The following is a 17,619-nucleotide window of genomic DNA, read 5'->3' on the forward strand; positions in this document are numbered from 1 at the left end:
TTGATAGGGCTTAAAATATTTGTGAGAGACTGGGCACAGTGGCTCATACCTGTGATTCCAGCACTCTGGGAGGCCGAGGCAGAAGGATCTCTTGAGGCTAGGAGTTCAAGACCAGTCTGGGCAACATAGCAGGACCTTGTGTGTACTAAAAATAAAATAGGCCAGGCGCGGTGGCTCACACCTGTAATCCTAGCACTTTGGGAGGCCAAGGTGGGCAGATCGCCTGAGGTCAGAAGTTCAAGACCAACCTGGCCAACATGGCGAAACCCTGTTTCTATTAAAAATACAATAATTAGCCAGGTTTGGTGGAGCATGCCTGTAATTCCAGCTACTTGGGAGGCTGAGGCAGAAGAATCACTTGAACCTAGGAGGCAGAGTTTGCAGTGAGCCGAGATCACACCACTGTACTCCAGCCTGGGTGACAGAGAGAGACTCCATCTCAAGAAAATAAACAAATAAATAAATAATAAAATAAAAAAATTAAACGGGCATGGTGTGCACTTGTAGTCCCAGCTACTTGGGAGGATCGCTTGAGCCCAGGAGTTTGAGGTTGCAGCGAGCTATGATTGCACCACTGCACACCAGCCTGGGCAACAGAGCAAGACTGTCTAGGGAAAAAGTTTTTTTTTGAGATGGAGTCTCGCTCTGTCACCCAGGCTGGAGTGCAATGGCTCGATCTCGGCTCAATGCAACCTCTGCCTCCTGGGTTCAAGCGATTCTCCTGCCTCGGCCCCATGAGTAGCTGGGATTACAGGCGCGTTCGCTACCACACCCGCCTAATTTTTGTATTTTTAGTAGAGACTGGGTTTCACCGTGTTGGTCAGGCTGGTCTTGAACTCCTGACCTCGTGATCTGCCCGCCTTGGCCTCCCAAAGTGCTGGGATTACAGGCGTGAGCCACCGTGCCTGGCCAGGGAAAAAGATTTTTGGGGGAGGCTGAGACGGGAGGATTGCTTGAGCTCAGGAGTTCAAGACCAGCCTGGGCAATGTAGTAAGACCTTGTCTCTACAATAACTCAAAGAATTAGCCCAGGGTGATGGCACACACCTCTGATCCCAGCTACTTGGGAGAGTGAGGTGGGAGAATCACTTGAGCCCAGGAGGTCAAGGCTGCAGTGAACCGTAATCATTCCACTGCACTCCAGCCTGGGTGACATAGCAAGTCCCTGTCTCAAAAAAAAAAAAAAAAAAAAAAATGTTAGAGGCATGGATAGAGCTGAACCTTCGTCTTTTATGCATGTGGTCATTTGGCGCAGGGACTCTGCCACCTGAGGGGTTGAAGGCCAGTTCTCCCTCTGTTCGACGCATGGCAAGAGACTTCAGAGACCATCTCATCCATAATATATCCCTGTTCTACTCACCAGCCCTGCAGGAACGCTACGGGAAAGAAGCCGGGAAGTCCTTAGCTGTCAGTGAGGGCCAGGGGGACCCCCCAGGGGGTCCAGCCCCCACCGTCCTGGCCCCCATGCCGTTGGCAGAGGTGGAGCTGAAATGGGAAATGGAGAAAGAGGAGAAGAGATTGCTCTGGGAGCAGCTGCAAGGCTTAGAGGTGAATCTGGGTCTGTTGGAGCTGGAGACAGAAGGCAGGGCAGATGTTCTACCTCTGTCTATAGTCCCACGGAGATGGCTGTGACATCACACCATCTTGTGGGCTGATGGGGTGAGGGAGGCAGACGGGCAGGGGAAGGCTTCTCCCTGTCCTTGCTGACAACAACCCTCCCATCCCTCATCCTTCCCTGCAGAGCTCAAAGCAGGCCGAAACATCCAGGCTGCAGGAGGAACTTGCTAAGGTGCGGCTGCTTGGCTCTTTCCCATTTTACTCCCAATCTGCTGGATTCTTTCCCATTCCATTCCCAATCCTAGGGCAGAAGGGGCATTGTACCCCATCAAAGCCTAGGTTTCATCGTCTGTGAAATGGAGAGACTCACACCTATGTCTCAGTTACTTTCAGTATGGAATGGGCTAATGTGGTCCCACTATATCTTGTGTATGATAAGTTTCATCCCATCCATCTCCTCTCAGCTTTGCCCATTCACTCATTCATTCATTCATGCAAGCATTTACAGACTCCTGACTCTTATCTTAGGACCTGGAGACCCAGGGTTGAGGCACCCAGTCATGATCCTGCTTTCCAGGCCCCCCAGTCTAGCCATTCTATAACATGGCCATTGGCCACTATTTTGGGAGCATAAATACTGGGCTTTGGAGCCTGAAGGATCTGGGTGGAGATAATACTGTTGTTGCTGACCAGCTGGGCAACCAAAGACTCAGTTTCCCCATTTGTAAAATGTACTACTCACTTCTCAGGGCTATTTTGAGGATTCCACAAGATAACATAAGTAAATCCTGGCTTCCAAAAAGGACTTCATAAGAAGTGTCTATATTGGCCGGGCGCGGTGGCTCAAGCCTGTAATCCCAGCACTTTGGGAGGCCGAGACGGGCGGATCACGAGGTCAGGAGATCGAGACCATCCTGTCTAACACGGTGAAACCCCGTCTCTACTAAAAATACAAAAAAACTAGCCGGGCGAGGTGGCGGGCGCCTGTAGTCCCAGCTACTCGGGAGGCTGAGGCAGGAGAATGGCATAAACCCAGGAGGTGGAGCTTGCAGTGAGCTGAGATCCGGCCACTGCAGTCCAGCCTGGGAGACAGAGCGAGACTCCGTCTCAAAAAACAGCAGGTAACTGCCAGAGTCTATATTTATTAATTTTATATTTGTCTTTATATTATTCTCAATGTTATCACTTGTCTGCACCCCTCTCCCCAGCTCTCCGAGAAACTGAAAAAGAAACAAGAAAGGTAAATTTCTTTTTCCTAGGGGTACTGGGGGCTGAAGGGGGAATTAACTTACGGAACTGACCCATCTACATCTGTCCTTCTGTGCCCAGTTTTTGCCGTCTGCAGACAGAAAAGGAGACTCTATTTAATGACAGCAGGTAACTGCCAGATTTGCAGGCATTGGTGGACAATTGGGACAGTGCCTAGTGAAGACTACAGGGGCAGAGCTAGGAGACTGGGCCTCAAGCCATGCCCAACACACCCCCTCCCCATCACCCCTAGGAACAAGATTGAGGAATTACAACAACGGAAGGAAGCTGATCACAAAGCCCAGTTGGCTCGAACCCAGAAGCTGCAGCAGGAACTTGAGGCTGCAAATCAGGTGATGGGGGCTGGGTTCTGAGATCCCTGGGGTAGGGGCTAGGACTGGGAGCCTGGAGAGGTCTGAGGTCCATGGAGGCTGGCTGGGGAGTCTGAGATTTCCTGTGTTGGAAATGGATTCTAGGGTACCCCAGGAGCTAGGAAAATGGAGAGCCCTAGGAATTGTTATAGGAGTCTTCATGAGTGTAAGATCTCAGGGGGCTAAGGACTTAGGGGGCTGTGTGCTATAAATTTGTGTAAATATGAAACTCCTGGAGGTTTGAGACCACAGTCTGGATGAATCTGTGGTCACTAGGGCCTAGGACCAGGAATTGGGGTAAGTCTGAACTCCCTGGGCACTGGGTGACTTTAAGACCTTTAGGGGCTGGGATATCAGTAAATTTGGGACTCCCAAGGGCTGAGGACATGGCTAGGTACAACTTTCAAGGGTGAGACAGTTGGGGCTGAAGGCTGAGTGCATTTGAGACTCTCAGGATCTGGGCGCTGGCTTGGGCCTAAGACACCTAGGAAGTGAGATCATATGGGCTAGGTAGTCCTGAGATCCTTGGGGGCTGTGAACAAAAAGCTGGTCAGTCTGAGACCTCCAGGGGCTGGAGCAAAAGTTTAGGTGGGTCTGAGGCTCCTGAGGACGGGGGGCTGGATGACTCTGAAGCCTCTGGGTTTCCTTCTAGAAAAGGTGAGTCTGAGGTCCCTTGGAATGGAGGATATGGTGGCTTGTGGTTCTGAAGTCCCTAGAAACTGGGAACATGGGGTCTAAGACAGGAGTCTAGGTAAAGCTGAGACCCCCAGGAACTGGTGGTTAGCTGGGTCTGAAGATCCCAAGAGACTGGGGAGCAGAGTGACAGGTGAAGGAGTCAGTCTGAGAGTTCACCAGGACCTGGAAACTAGGAGGTTGTGAGTTTGAGACCTCTAGGATCTGGGACTATGAGTTTGGGTGGATCTCACTTGGGAGATAGGGACATGGGAGATGAGTGTGTCTGAAACCCCTGGTGGCTGGGATTGGGAGGCTGGGTGAAGCTGTCATCCTTGTGTGCTGACTACATCTGAGATCCATGGGGCTGACTGTGTCTGAGAATCCTGGAGCTCCCAAGCTGGAATCTGGGTGAGTATGAGACCTCTTATGGATGGGAGCTGAGTGAGTTTGAACCACACAGGAGCTACGGCCAGGAGACTAGATGTGCCTGAGATCTTGGAGGCTGGGATAGAGGGGCTGACTGTGTCTTAAGCCCCTGAGGGTAGTGACCTGGCGTCTGGGTGAACCTGAGATTGCTGCTGGCTAGATAGTCTGAGACCCACAGGTGCTGGGAACATGCTGTCGGGTGGTCAAAGAGGGAGTCTGTATGGTTGTATGCACCCCAGGAGAGGCTGAGGTGTAAAATGGGCTCCCCTGGTCTCCACAGAGCTTGGCAGAGCTGAGAGATCAGCGGCAAGGGGAACGCCTGGAACATGCAGCAGCTTTGCGGGCCCTACAAGATCAGGTATGTTGTACTGGGTGGGCTCAGGGAGCTGGGGTTCAGGATGGGGGCAGCCTGAGTGGGTACTACATAGGCAGGCAAGGTCCCAGGGGATCCTGCTTCCCCCAGGCCTTCGTGTGTGTTTGTGTGTGTATGTGTCCTTTCTTTCTTGGCTGTGGGTAGGTCCTGTCCCCCTGTTCTGGACCCACTCTCACCTGCTGTGGGCATGGGGCCAGGTATCCATCCAGAGTGCAGATGCACAGGAACAAGTGGAAGGGCTTTTGGCTGAGAACAATGCCTTGAGGACTAGCCTGGCTGCCCTGGAGCAGGTAAAGGACACCTGGGGGCCCTTGCTGATCCCTGTCTTGTTCCCCCATCTCCATCTGTTTCTGGTGCACATCAGGGTAGGGTGGTCTGGACCCCATGCTATTCTCCTGTCTTTGTTTCTGTTGCTCCTTTCAGTTGGCATCCAGCCCTCTTCTCTCTGGCCATCCATCCCTACTTTTTTTTTTAACTTTAAAAAATTTTATTGGGGCCGGGCGCGGTGGCTCAAGCCTGTAATCCCAGCACTTTGGGAGGCCGAGAGGGGCGGATCACGAGGTCAGGAGATCGAGACCATCCTGGCTAACTGCAGGTGAAACCTCTCTACTAAAAAATACAAAAACTAGCCGGTGAGGTGGCGAGCCCTATAGTCCCAGCTACTGGGAGGCTGAGGCAGGAGAATGGGCGTAAACCCAGGAGAGCGGAGCTTGCAGTGAGCTGAAAAGGAATCCGGCCACTGCACTCCAGCCTGAGGCGACAGAAGCCGAGACTCCGTCTCAAAAAAAAAAAAAAAAATTTTATTAGGAGGCTGAGGCAGGAGAATTGCTTGAACCAGGACCAGGAGGCAGAGGTTGCAGTGAGCGAGATCGTGCCACTGTACTCCAGCCTGGGTGACAGAGCAATACTCTGTCTCAAAAAAAAAAAAAAAAAAAAGCGAGGGCTTGGTGGCTCACACCTGTAATCCCAGAACTTTGGGAGGCTGAGGCAGGCGGATCACCTGAGGTCAAGAGTTGAGACCAGCCTGACCAACATAGAGAAACCCCATCTCTACTAAAACTACAAATTAGCTGGGTTATGGTGGCTGAGCCTGTAATTCCAGCTACTCGGAGAACTGAGGTGGGAGAATTGCTTGAGCCCAGGAAGCAGGGTTGCGGTGAGGGCTGGTCGTGCCGTGCACTCCAGCCTGGGCCCAACAAGAGTGAAACTCCATCTCAAAAAAAAAAAAAAAAAAAAAAAATTATTGGCGGTGGTGCTCACACCTGTAATCAGCACTTTGGGAGGCAGAGGTGGAGCCAGATCACACCTGACATCAGAGGTTCAGAGACCAGCCTGGCCAACATGAAACTTAAGTCTCTACTAAAAATACAAAAATTGACCGGAGTGCGGTGGCTCACGCCTGTAATCCCAGTGCACAGGGAACCCGGCGGGCGAATCCACGAGAATCAGGAGAATCGAGACCATCCTGGCTAACATGGGTGAAACCCGTCTCTACTAAAAAATGCAAAAAAAAATTAGCGAGGCGGTGAGCGCCTGTAGTCCCAGCTACTCGGGGAGGCTGAAGACAGGAGAATAAGCGTGAACCGAGGAGGCGGGCTTACAGTGGTGAATCGGCGCCCACTGCACTCCAGCCTGGGCGACTAAAGCGAGACTCTGTCTCAAAAAAAAAAAAAAAAAAAAAAGTAACTGGGCGTGGTGGCGGAGCCTGTAGTCCCAGCTATAAGGAGGCTGAGGCAGAGAATGAGACCCGAGGGAGGCAGAGCTTGCAGTGAGCGAGGTGCTCCCACTGCACTCCAGCCTGGGTGACGGCGAGACTCATCTCAAAAAAAAGAAAAAAAATTGACTCGGCACAATGGCTCACACCTATAATCCCAGCACTTTGGGAGGCTGAAGCCAGGCGGATCACCTGGGGTCAGAGTTCAGAGACCAGCCTGGCCAATATGGTGAAACCACAGATCCCTAGTAAAAATACAAAAAAATTAGCTGGGCATGGTGGGCATGCGCCTGTAATCCCAGCTACTCGAGAGGCTGAGGCAGGAGGATTGCTTGAACCTGGGAGGCAGAGGTTGTAGTGAGCCGAGATCGTGCCACTGCACTCCAGCCTGGGCGACGGAGCGAGACTCCGTCTCAAAAAAAAAAAAAATTAGCCGGGTGTGGTGGGGCCTGTAATTCCAGCTACCTGGGAGGCTGGGAGGATGAGGTAGGAGAATCGATTGAACCTGGGAGGCAGAGGCTGCAGTGAGCTGAGATGGTGCCACTGCACTCCAGCCTGGGTGACAGAGCAAGACTCCATCTCAAAAAAGAGAAAAAAAATTATTTTGTAGAGACAGGGTCTCACTGTGTTGCCCAGACTGGCTCAAACTTCTGGCCTCAAGCTGTCTTCCCACCTCGGCCTCCCAAAGTGCTGGGATTACAGACGTGAGCCACTGTGCTTGGCCTATCTCTGCTTTTCTTTCTTTCTAGTTTCTCTCTAGTAAAGTACATGAAATGTACTAATCTTAAGTGTACACTCAGTGAATCCTGTCTTCCTCTCTCTCTGCCTCTGTCTCTCTCTTTTCTCTCTCTCTCTTTCTCTCCCCGCCACCATAGCCACTACCCAGATCAAAGTATAAAGCACTTTTAGTACCCCAGAAGGTCCCCTTTATCCCTTCAAAGTCAGTCTCCCCCAGAAGTAACCATTATTCTGATCTCTAGCAACGTAAGATTCATTTTGCTTGTTCTTTAACTTTATATAAATGGAATCAGCTGCTCTTTGTCTCTGACTTCTTTCTGGTAGCACTATGTAAGTTTATCCACGTGGAACACAGGTGTGTTCTCTTATTGTTGTGTGGTATTCCATTGTATGAACATGCCACATTTACCCATTCTCTTCATTGCTTTTCTGTTTGAAATTTCCTCTCTCTTCCTGGTTCTCTTCCCACCTCCCTCCCTGTTTCCCTGGAACTAGGAGGCTCATACCCTGTCCCTGGCCCCTGGGGTCCCTTTCACTCTACTTCTTATCACCACTACTTTCTCCAGATCCAAACAGCAAAGACCCAAGAACTGAATATGCTCCGGGAACAGACCACTGGGCTGGCAGCTGAGTTGCAGCAGCGGCAGGCTGAGTACGAGGACCTTATGGGACAGAAAGATGACCTCAACTCCCAGCTCCAGGTAACACCTTTGGCTCTGGCCTGTCTCTTCCTAGTTCCCTAGTAATGGCCCAGGAAAGTCACCAATAAGGTAGAGTGGGAAGACTGGAGTCAGGAGGACTTAGGTTCCAGTCTGGCTCCCTAACTTATTAGCACCTTTGTGTTCTGGGACAAGTCATTTCACTTCTCTGAAACTAACACTCTTCCAGTTAGTTAGGATATCCATTCTTTTTCATTTTATTTTTATTTTTTATTTTATTTTATTTTATTTATTTATTTTTTAGCGAGATGGAGTCTCACTTTAGCCATGAGCTGGAGTGCAGTGGCGTGATCTCTCGGCTCACTGCAAGCTCTGCCTCGGGTTCGCCATTCTCCTGCCTCTGCCTCAAGAGTAGCTGGGACTACAGGCGCCAGCCGCCCACGCCTGGCTAATTTTTTGGTATTTAGAGACAGGGGTTTCACCGTGTTAGCCAGGATGGTTTTGATCCTGAACTCATGATCCGCCCACCTCGGCCTCCCAAAGTTCTGGGATTACAGGTGTGAGCCACCGCGCTTCGGCCTCTTTTTTTTTTTTTTTTTTTGAGATGGAGTCTCGCTCTGTCGCCCAGGCTGGAGTGCAGTGGCGCCGTCTCAGCTCACTGCAGCCTCCGCCTCCTGGGTTCAAGTGATTCTCCTGCCTTAGCCTCCCAAGTAGCTGGGATTACAGGCGCCTGGCACCACACCCAGCTAATTTTGTATTTTTAGTAGAGACGGGGTTTCACCATGTTGGTCAGGCTGGTCTCAAACTCCTGACCTCAGGAGATCCACCCGACTCAGCCTCCCAAAGGATATCCATTCTGATTCCATAATAGAAACCAGAATAACAGTAGATTAAATAAGATACAAATTTAGTTTTCTCTCATTAAAAGTCCAGGTATGTTGTTCAGGGATGGAATGATGGCTTTCCAGTCATCAGTGACCCAGGTTCTTTCTCCATTGCTGTTCCTCCATCTTCAACACAAGACTTTTATCTTGGCATCCAAGACAGGTGCTGAAGCTCCCTGACCATCATGTTTGTATTCTATCTGGAAAGAAGGAGGAAAGGGGGCAGGGAAGAGTGTGCCTCTTTCCTTTAAGAGCATAACCTAAATTACACTCACCACTTCCGCATACACAAATAAATCACATGGCCATACCTAACAGTGAGGGAGGAGGGGAAACATCTGCTAGACAGCTGTATGCCTGATTATAAATTTTATTGCTAGGGAAGTAAGGGAGAATGAATACTGGGGAGCAACTAGCAGTCTCTGCTATATTTCCTATCCAGAAATTGAGATCACAATACCAACTTTACCACGGAGAAGGGAGATGGTCTACCAGATGGTCCTGGGTGACTAGCACCTACTGGATGCTCTTTATCAAACTCTTTCCCCTTGGTGTCTGCATTAGGAGTCATTACGGGCCAATAGTCGGCTGCTGGAACAACTTCAAGAGATAGGGCAGGAGAAGGAGCAGTTGACCCAGGAACTACAGGAAGCTCGGAAGGTAGGGGAACATGAGGGTTGAGGGGAGAGGATGAGGGGTAGGAATTGGCTCAGTCCATGGGGATGGGAAGAGGTGATATAGCCAAATATGTGGGGATAGGAGGGAAAGGAAAATTGATTGGTTTGTGGTTGACCAGTTTCTTGGCCAAATGCATCACAGTGGGAGGGGAAAGAAAGAAAGTGACCAGTTCTATAAGGATGGGTGAGTGCCTTAGCCAGTTCAATGGGGATAGGAGTGGAGTTTGGCTAGTTCTTTGGGCATGGGAAGAGGGTGGGAGGCCTTTTTTCAATGTTGTGGAATGAAGTTAACTGCCATCGTCCTGGTCCCCAGAGTGCTGAGAAGCGGAAGGCCATGCTGGATGAGCTAGCAATGGAGACGCTGCAAGAGAAGTCCCAGCACAAGGAAGAGCTGGGAGCAGTTCGTCTACGGCATGAGAAGGAGGTGCTGGGGGTGCGTGCCCGCTATGAGCGTGAGCTCCGAGAGCTGCATGAAGACAAGAAGCGTCAGGAGGAGGAGCTCCGTGGGCAGATCCGGGAGGAGAAGGTGGGTGGGTAGATGACGATGCCCTTCTTCCTCTAAAACCTGGGGACCACAGTGTTGCTGATAGGCCAATGGGTAGCGTGCATCAGGTGCCCACTCCTCTGCCTGCCTGGCCCATGACAGTCTGCCCCATCCCAGGCCCGGACACGGGAGCTGGAGACTCTCCAGCAGACAGTGGAAGAACTTCAAGCTCAGGTACACTCCATGGATGGAGCCAAGGGCTGGTTTGAACGGCGCTTGAAAGAAGCCGAGGTGAGTTGGGGATGCCTGGTGAGGAACAAGAGGTTGATTGGGGCCCTCATGTCAAACCAGAGAAACAGGAGTGGTCAGGCCCTGGAACTTCCCGAGATTTTCTGGACTTAGGGATATCCCTACAGTCCCCTGGCTCAATAGCAGCTCTCTGGAGTGGATCAGGGGATGGCCATCAGATAGGACAGACTGTCACGTGTTAAGGCTGCCCTGCCTTTATGCAAATTTGGAAAGGCACCTCTTTCTCCTGAAACTGTACTTCTGTCAGGAAATTAATGCAATACACTGATGTTATTTGAATAAGAACCTGCTGGGTGTGGTGGCTCACGCCTGTAATCCCAGCATTTTGGGAGGCCGAGGTGGGCGGATCACTTGAGGTCAGGAGTTTAAGACCAGCCTGGCCAACATGGTGAAACCCTGTCTCTACTAAAAATACAAAAATTAGCTGGGCATGGTGGCCGGCGCCTGTAATTCCAGCTACTCAGGAGGCTGAGGCAGGAGAATCACTTGAACCCAGGAGGCAGAGGTTGCAGTGAGCTGAGATTGTGCCACTGCACTCCAGCCTGTCTCAAATAAAGAAACTTTGTTGCCATTTTCTGGAAATCTCATGATACATTGAAAGGCATTGTCATGTAGCAGTGAAGAGCACAGGCTGGAGCCAGTTGTTTGTCTAGGTTTGAATCCTGGCTGGGCTGTTTCCTAGCTGTGTGACCTTGGGCAGGTTATCTGACCTCTCTGTGGCCTGTTTTCATCAATGGTAGAAAGGGGATAACAATAATATCTACCGTCTAGGTATTACGGGAGGATTACAGAAAATGAGTTAATATATGTAAAACCCTTAGAACATTCTTGGCACATAGTAAGTGCTGTGTTATGTTTTGTTAAATAAAATAAAATGTAAATGCAAATCTAGGTCAACCATGTGAATGGTGCAGCTTTAGATGTGACACTTATGTATACTGCCTAAGGGCATGTGGGGTTCCCTGCAGGAGGGTCATTTCTGCATACCTCTGGGCCCCCATTGCAGTACCTCATACCCCTTACGGGGCATGATATCTTCTTGGGGGCTGTGGCCAGACCTGGGACTTGTCTTGTAGGAATCCCTGCAGCAGCAGCAGCAGGAACAAGAGGAAGCCCTCAAGCAGTGTCGGGAGCAGCATGCTGCCGAGCTGAAGGTGCCTCTCGCATGATGGTGTTCCTCTCTCCAGACAGTGACGGGCCCTCCTGGGAGGACAGAGGCTTCCCAAGCCAATGCCTAAGCTGCTTTCTGCTTTGCAGGACAAGGAGGAGGAGCTACAGGATGTGCGGGATCAGCTCGAGCAGGCCCAGGAGGAGCGGGACTGCCACCTGAAGACCATTAGCAGCCTGAAGCAGGTCAGCGGTCCTTGCACAGCCCCCAGACACACCCCTGATCCTCAGCGTGCAGGAGGGGCAGGGAGGGAGCATGCTTCAGGCAGCCCTTCTGGCACCTACCAGCCATGCCTGCTTTCTCCCACAGGAAGTGAAGGACACAGCGGATGGGCAGAGGATCCTGGAGAAGAAGGGCAGTGCTGCGGTAAGACAGAGGGGTGCCCAAGCACGGCTCCCTCCTACCTGCAGCCTCCCTCCTACCTGCAGCCTCCCTCCTATGGGCCCACTGGGCCTTAGTCCTCCTCTTACCCCTGTCCCCCACAGCTCAAGGACCTCAAGCGGCAGCTGCATTTGGAGCGGAAACGGGCAGATAAGCTGCAGGAGCGGCTGCAGGACATCCTCACTAATAGCAAGAGCCGCTCAGGTGAGGGACCAGGACAGGCAGAGGAGGCTGAGGCATGGGGTAGGCAGGGCCTGGGCCCGCAGGCTGCAGGTCAGTCCTGCATCTTCCTCAGCTGTGCTTTCCTGCTTCTGTCGCTCTGGAACTCCATCTGTCTTTTACCTCTTCTCTGTCTCTCCTCTGATTCTTTCTCTGCATTTTCTCTTATTTCTATCTTTCTGTCTCGTTTTTGCCCTGTCTCTTCTCAGTTTCTGTCTCTGCCTCTGTCTCAGTTTGTTCTCCCTCTTTCCTCTATATTTGCCTTTATCTCCTTGCTTTCTTTCTCTAGTTTTCTCTCTCTTTTTTTTTTTTTTTTTGAGACAGAGTTTCGCTCTTGTTGCCCAGGCTGGAGTGCAATGGTGTGATCTCCGCTCACTGCAACCTCCACCTCCCGGGTTCAAGCAATTCTCCTGCCTCGGCCTCCTGAGTAACTGGGATTACTGGCATGCACCACCACGCCCGGCTAATTTTGTATTTTTAGTAGAGGCAGGGTTTCTCCATGTTGGTCAGGCTGGTCCCAAACTCCCAACCTCAGGTGATCTGCCTGCCTCAGCCTCCCAAAGTGTTGGGATTACAGGCATGAGCCACTGCGCCCAGCGCCCCCTTACTTTTCTCTGTCCCTTTATCTCTTCCCACCACTTTATCTCTGCCTCCTCTTCCTCTCTCTTCTGTTTGTCTGTTTATATCTCTGTCTCCTCACTGTATGTCCTACGTTACACACTCCCACACCTCACTTGGTGTTTCTAAATCTATTGTATACAATCTCTCATTCTATAAATCTCCACACTCAAGTACAGGATCCCTGATAGAAAACTCCCTGAGTCCCTGCCCTCCAGAAGCCCCCAGTTGAGCTAGGGAGACAGACTTATACACAGTCAGCAACCCTGTGGTGTTTTCATTATACAACTAATCCAATCTGTTATTTCTGCCACTTCAAGCAGAAGACACACACACACACGCACAACTTTAGTTGCTTCAGCCTTTTTTTAGACGGGGATGGCCTATAAATACATTTAAGTAAGTAAAATGCAGTGATGGCTCTGTTGTATCTCCTAGATCACAGACTCAGAGAAAACTTGGTCCCTTGTTCCCCTACTCGGGATACCTATGGAACCCCACTCAGTCACCCCACCCTTGCCAGAGATCCTTGAGGGCTTTAAGTGACGTGGCAAAACAGATGTATCTCTCACCAAATCAATTTCTCTCTGAGGCACTCAGTCTCCTGAAGTAACCTTTCTTTATAAAGGAGGAGTTTTGTTTCTGTTTTATCACAGACGAATGTAAGAATCTTGGGAAAGGTGTAATCCCAGCACTTTGGGAGGCCAAGGTGGGTGGATCACCTGAGGTCAGGAGTTTAAGACCAGCCTGGCCAACATGGTGAAACCCCGTCTCAACTAAAAATACAAAAAAATTAGCTGGGCCTGGTGGTGGGTGCCTGTAATCCCAGCTGCTTCGGAAGGCTGAGTCAGGAGAATTGCCTGAACCCAGGAGGCAGGGGTTGCAGTGAGCCAAGATTGCGGCATTGCACTCCAGCCTGGGCGACAAGAGTGAAACTCTGTCTAAAAAAAAAGAAAAGAATCTTGGGAAAAGTTACAATTGTATACCATACATTCAATACATTCACCTTGTCCATTAGATTAAACTGAGATTTAGGTGCGTGGTTACGAGAGCCTGCTTGCATGTTTTTTTCTCTCTGTCTCTGCTCTGGCTCACTTCTTTCTCCAGGGTCTCTGTTAGTTTCTGTCATCTGCTCTGGCTTTCCATCTCTGGCATTTTCTCTCTGCAAGCAGATGTGCCCTGTGCCCTCCTAGCTGTCTTCCTTTCTCTGAACCCTGTGTCCAAGTGTGTCTGCCATTAGAGGCCCATGTATACCCACATCGTTGGGTTTCTCCAACCTCTTCCATTTTCTCCCTCTCTTTTTGTATGTGTTTCTCCAGAAAGGCAGCTCTTTCTTTTCTTTTCTTTTCTTTTCTTTTTTTTTTGAAACGGAGTCTCACTCTGTCACCCAGGCTGGAGTGCAATGGTGCGATCTCGGCTCATTGCAACCTCCGCCTGCCAGGTTCAAGCGATTCTCCTGCCTCAGCCTCCTGAGTCGCCGGAATTACAGGCATGCACCACCACACCTCGCTAATTTTTGTGTTTTTAGTAGAGACAGGGTTTCTCCATGTTGGCCAGGCTGTTCTCAAACTCCTGACATCAAGTGATCCACCCGCCTCGGCCTCCCAAAGTGCTGAGATTACAGGTGTGAGCCAGTGCGCCCGGCCTCAGCTCTTTTTTCTGTCTCTGTCTCTCCCTGTCCTCCTGTCTGCTTCTGCCTTTCCCCATGCCTCGGTGTCTCTCTTTCCATCTCTGTTAAATCTGTTTCTGCCTCTTCCTGCTGGTTGCTGCTCTGGGACTCAGGGGTATTGGGGCTCAAGTTCCTCTTCCCTCCACCACCCAGGCCTTGAGGAGCTGGTCCTCTCAGAGATGAACTCACCAAGCCGGACCCAGACAGGGGACAGCAGTAGCATCTCCTCCTTCAGCTACCGGGAGATCTTGCGGGAAAAGGAGAGCTCGGCTGTTCCAGCCAGGGTAAGGGGAAAGGAAGAACCTACAGCTCCAGCTTCTCTCAACCCAAAAATCTGAGAACTCCTCCCCTTTTCTCCTCACTTAAATCCATCTCCTACTTTGGGCGCAGCACACATATTTTCTTGCCAACTTCTCCCCAAGCCCACCAACTTGGATTCGGATTGCTACCTGTGGGACAGGCCATTCTCTCTCTGTCTGACTTTCTGTTCCATCATCTGTGGGCTAATTCCCCCTTCTCTGGTGCCATAAAGTATGTGGCTCATAGTAGATGCACCATCCAAGGAGAAGGTCCCTTTTTCCAACTTGTAACCATCATGAATTATTATTGCCAGCTATCATGTCAGCCTCTTTACCAGTCACTTTCCTTTGGAAATAACTTTTTTATGTTCCACAAATAGTATGTGCGCATTGTAGTACATTTTTTAAAAACCACAAATGAGCAAAGATTTTTTAAAACCTTAAATGTCTGGCCGGGTATGGTGGCTCATCCTTATAATCCTAGCACTTTGGGAGGCCAAGGTGGGTGGATCACATGAGCTCAGGAGTTTAAGACCAGCCTGGGAAACACAGTGAAACTCCGACTCTATTTAGAAAAAACAAAAACCAAGAAACCTTAAATGTCAAAAAAAATAATATTTTCACCATCCAGAAGTCACTATTATAAATTCTTAGTTCAGGGCTGGGCGTGGTGGCTCATGCCTGTAACCCCAGCACTTTGGGAGGCTGAGGTGGGCAGATCACTTGAGGTCAGGAGTTTGAGAACAGCCTGGCCAACATAGCAAAACCTTGTCTCCACTAAAATACAAAAATTAGCTGGGTGTGGTGGTGCGTGCCTGTAATTCCAGCTACTCGGGAGGCTGAGGCAGGAGAATCGCTTGATCCCGGGAGGCAGAGGTTGCAGTGAGCCAAGATCTTGCCATTGCACTCCAGCCTGGGCAACAAGAGCGAAACTCTGTCTCAAAAAAAAAAAAAAAAAATTTAATGTCATCTAATACTTTGACCTTAACCAGATTTCTCTAGTTGGCCCCAGAATGTCCTTTCTTGCTGGTTTTATGAAAACTAGCATTCAGATTCAGAGCACATGTTACATCTGGTTGTTTTATGACCCTTAAATCTCTTTAGTGTGGTCCCTTTTTTCCTGAGACCAACTTGTTGAAGAGGCCAGCCCAGTCACCCCACAGGAAGTATGCTACCTTTTGGGTTTTTCTGCTGGCTTCCTGGTGGTATGATCTAACATGTCCCTCTCTCTTCCAGTTTTCCTGTCAGCTGGAAGTTAGATTGCATTTGCTTTGGGATCTTCCTTTAATCCTCTCCACAAAGCTCTGATGTGGTTACTCTCTACCCCCGTTTAGGCAGAGGGGAAAACAGAGTCTGAGGGTACCAAGATGGGCCTACAGTCCCATCTTCAGGGCCCACATTCTCTCATCCACCTCTGGCCTGGTTCTCCTCCCCAGTCCCTGACACCTGTCTGCGGTCAGTGGTGCTGAGCCTGGGTCTGGCCTCTCCCCTTCTCTTTCCTGCAGTCCTTATCCAGCAGCCCTCAGGCCCAGCCCCCTCGGCCAGCAGAGCTGTCAGATGAGGAAGTGGCTGAGCTCTTTCAGCGGCTGGCAGAGACACAGCAGGAGAAATGGATGCTGGAGGAGAAGGTGCTGCCTGCCTGCCTGCCCATCCCCACTTGAAGTGCCCTTGGGGGTGTGGGGTCTGTCCAGGGCCCGCCTCATGTGTGAACATGTACAGTAGAGGGGTCTCAGGTGGGCTGGGCCATCTTGCAGGTGAAGCACCTGGAGGTGAGCAGTGCTTCCATGGCAGAGGACCTCTGCCGGAAGAGCGCCATCATTGAGACCTACGTCATGGACAGCCGGATCGGTCAGTGCCCCCTTTTCCCTGGCCCTCAGCCCTGGTCCAGCCTTCACCTGGCCCTCCCTCTCCATTATGTGCTGCGGCTTCTCTCCTCTTGGAACTCAGCGAAGCTACTGACAAGACCATGGCCTGTGGAGGCGAGAATAGGAAAGCACTGTCTCTTGATCTCGCCTCCTCCCTCTTCTTCCTTTCTCTGTCATCTCTCCACTCTTCATTCTCCAGTGTGTCTCTCTGTCCGCTTTCTCCTTTCCTCTCCCTGTGCCTCATCTTCCTCTCCTCTCTCCCTTCTCTCTTCTCCCTGTTTCTCTTTTTCACCCCACTCCTTCATCTTGTCTCACTGTCTATACTGTTCTATCTCCATACATTTTCCTTCTCTGTATCTTCATTGCTTTTGCTCCTTTCTTTCAAACCTTCTCCTTCACAGATTTTTCTTTATTAATCAGAATCATACTGACCAACATGTGCTGAGGACTTTCTGTGTGCTCTGTGCTTCACACGCAGTCATGTGCATCTTTCCAGTTCCACAAGTTAGTTATCCTCATTTCTCGGGGCCGCAGAGCTAGTGAGTGACAGAGCTAGGTTTCATATGTCAAAGCCTCTGTCTTCCATGACATGGCTTTTCCTGCTCCCTTCTTCCCTGGTATTCGTCTCCCTCTTTTCTCCTCTGGCTCTGCCTGGCTCTCCTCTGGCTCTGCCGAGGGGGTTGTTCTCAGCCTGGGCCCTTGCAGATGTGTCTGTGGCAGCAGGCCACACAGACCGCAGCGGGCTGGGCAGCGTCCTGAGAGACCTAGTGAAGCCAGGCGACGAGAACCTTCGGGAGATGAACAAGAAGCTGCAGAACATGCTGGAGGAGCAGCTCACCAAGAATATGCACTTGCACAAGGCGAGTGTGGCCTGCCAGCCTACCCATCTGTTCACCCAGCCACCTGCCTACCCAGCCACAGCCCCTGGGTTATCTGCCAGTCCCCTTGCCCACCCACCCAGCCTGTCCTCCCAGCTATCCTCCTACCCACTCATCAACTACCCCATCATGCTCTCATCTTCCACTGTCTCATCAAGTTATTATCCATTCATTCCTTCCATGTATCCGCTCATCCATTTATCTACACATCCACCCAACCATTTGCCCATCTGTCCATCTGCCCAATCTACTACTTACTCATCTCATTGTCTACCCCATGTCCTGCCACCCATTTCTTGACATATCATTCTCTTATCTACTCATCAGTTGCCCCTTGTGTTACCTTTCACCCACCCGGTGACCTGCCTGCCCACCTGTTGATCTCCATCTGTCCTCTGGACAATTCAT

General features: G+C 50.7%; 1 protein-coding gene across 7 annotated transcripts in view; it reads left to right on the forward strand.

Annotated features, from left to right (window-relative positions):
* Positions 1–17,619, forward strand: part of GRIPAP1 (GRIP1 associated protein 1) — a 30,478-nt gene that overhangs the window by 10,013 nt on the left and 2,846 nt on the right. For 4 of the 7 annotated variants that reach the window (XM_031660898.1, XM_031660900.1, XM_031660901.1 and 1 more), the window contains 18 exons: positions 1,363–1,547; positions 1,741–1,788; positions 2,765–2,796; positions 2,886–2,933; positions 3,058–3,157; positions 4,557–4,634; positions 4,847–4,939; positions 7,668–7,802; positions 9,209–9,304; positions 9,635–9,847; positions 9,983–10,096; positions 11,191–11,268; positions 11,372–11,467; positions 11,592–11,648; positions 11,768–11,867; positions 14,323–14,453; positions 15,974–16,096; positions 16,223–16,876. In XM_031660898.1, the coding sequence (XP_031516758.1) occupies positions 1,363–1,547; positions 1,741–1,788; positions 2,765–2,796; positions 2,886–2,933; positions 3,058–3,157; positions 4,557–4,634; positions 4,847–4,939; positions 7,668–7,802; positions 9,209–9,304; positions 9,635–9,847; positions 9,983–10,096; positions 11,191–11,268; positions 11,372–11,467; positions 11,592–11,648; positions 11,768–11,867; positions 14,323–14,453; positions 15,974–16,096; positions 16,223–16,873 (2,378 nt within the window). In that variant the 3' untranslated portion in view covers positions 16,874–16,876. Of the gene's footprint in view, positions 1–1,362; positions 1,548–1,740; positions 1,789–2,764; positions 2,797–2,885; positions 2,934–3,057; positions 3,158–4,556; positions 4,635–4,846; positions 4,940–7,667; positions 7,803–9,208; positions 9,305–9,634; positions 9,848–9,982; positions 10,097–11,190; positions 11,269–11,371; positions 11,468–11,591; positions 11,649–11,767; positions 11,868–14,322; positions 14,454–15,973; positions 16,097–16,222; positions 16,877–17,038; positions 17,194–17,619 lie in introns of those variants that run through there. The other 3 variants (XM_031660904.1, XM_031660903.1, XM_031660899.1) reach the window with 3 other exon arrangements.

The sequence above is a fragment of the Papio anubis genome, chromosome X (genome assembly GCF_008728515.1).
Source record: "Papio anubis isolate 15944 chromosome X, Panubis1.0, whole genome shotgun sequence".
Classification (NCBI taxonomy): Eukaryota; Metazoa; Chordata; class Mammalia; order Primates; family Cercopithecidae; genus Papio; species Papio anubis.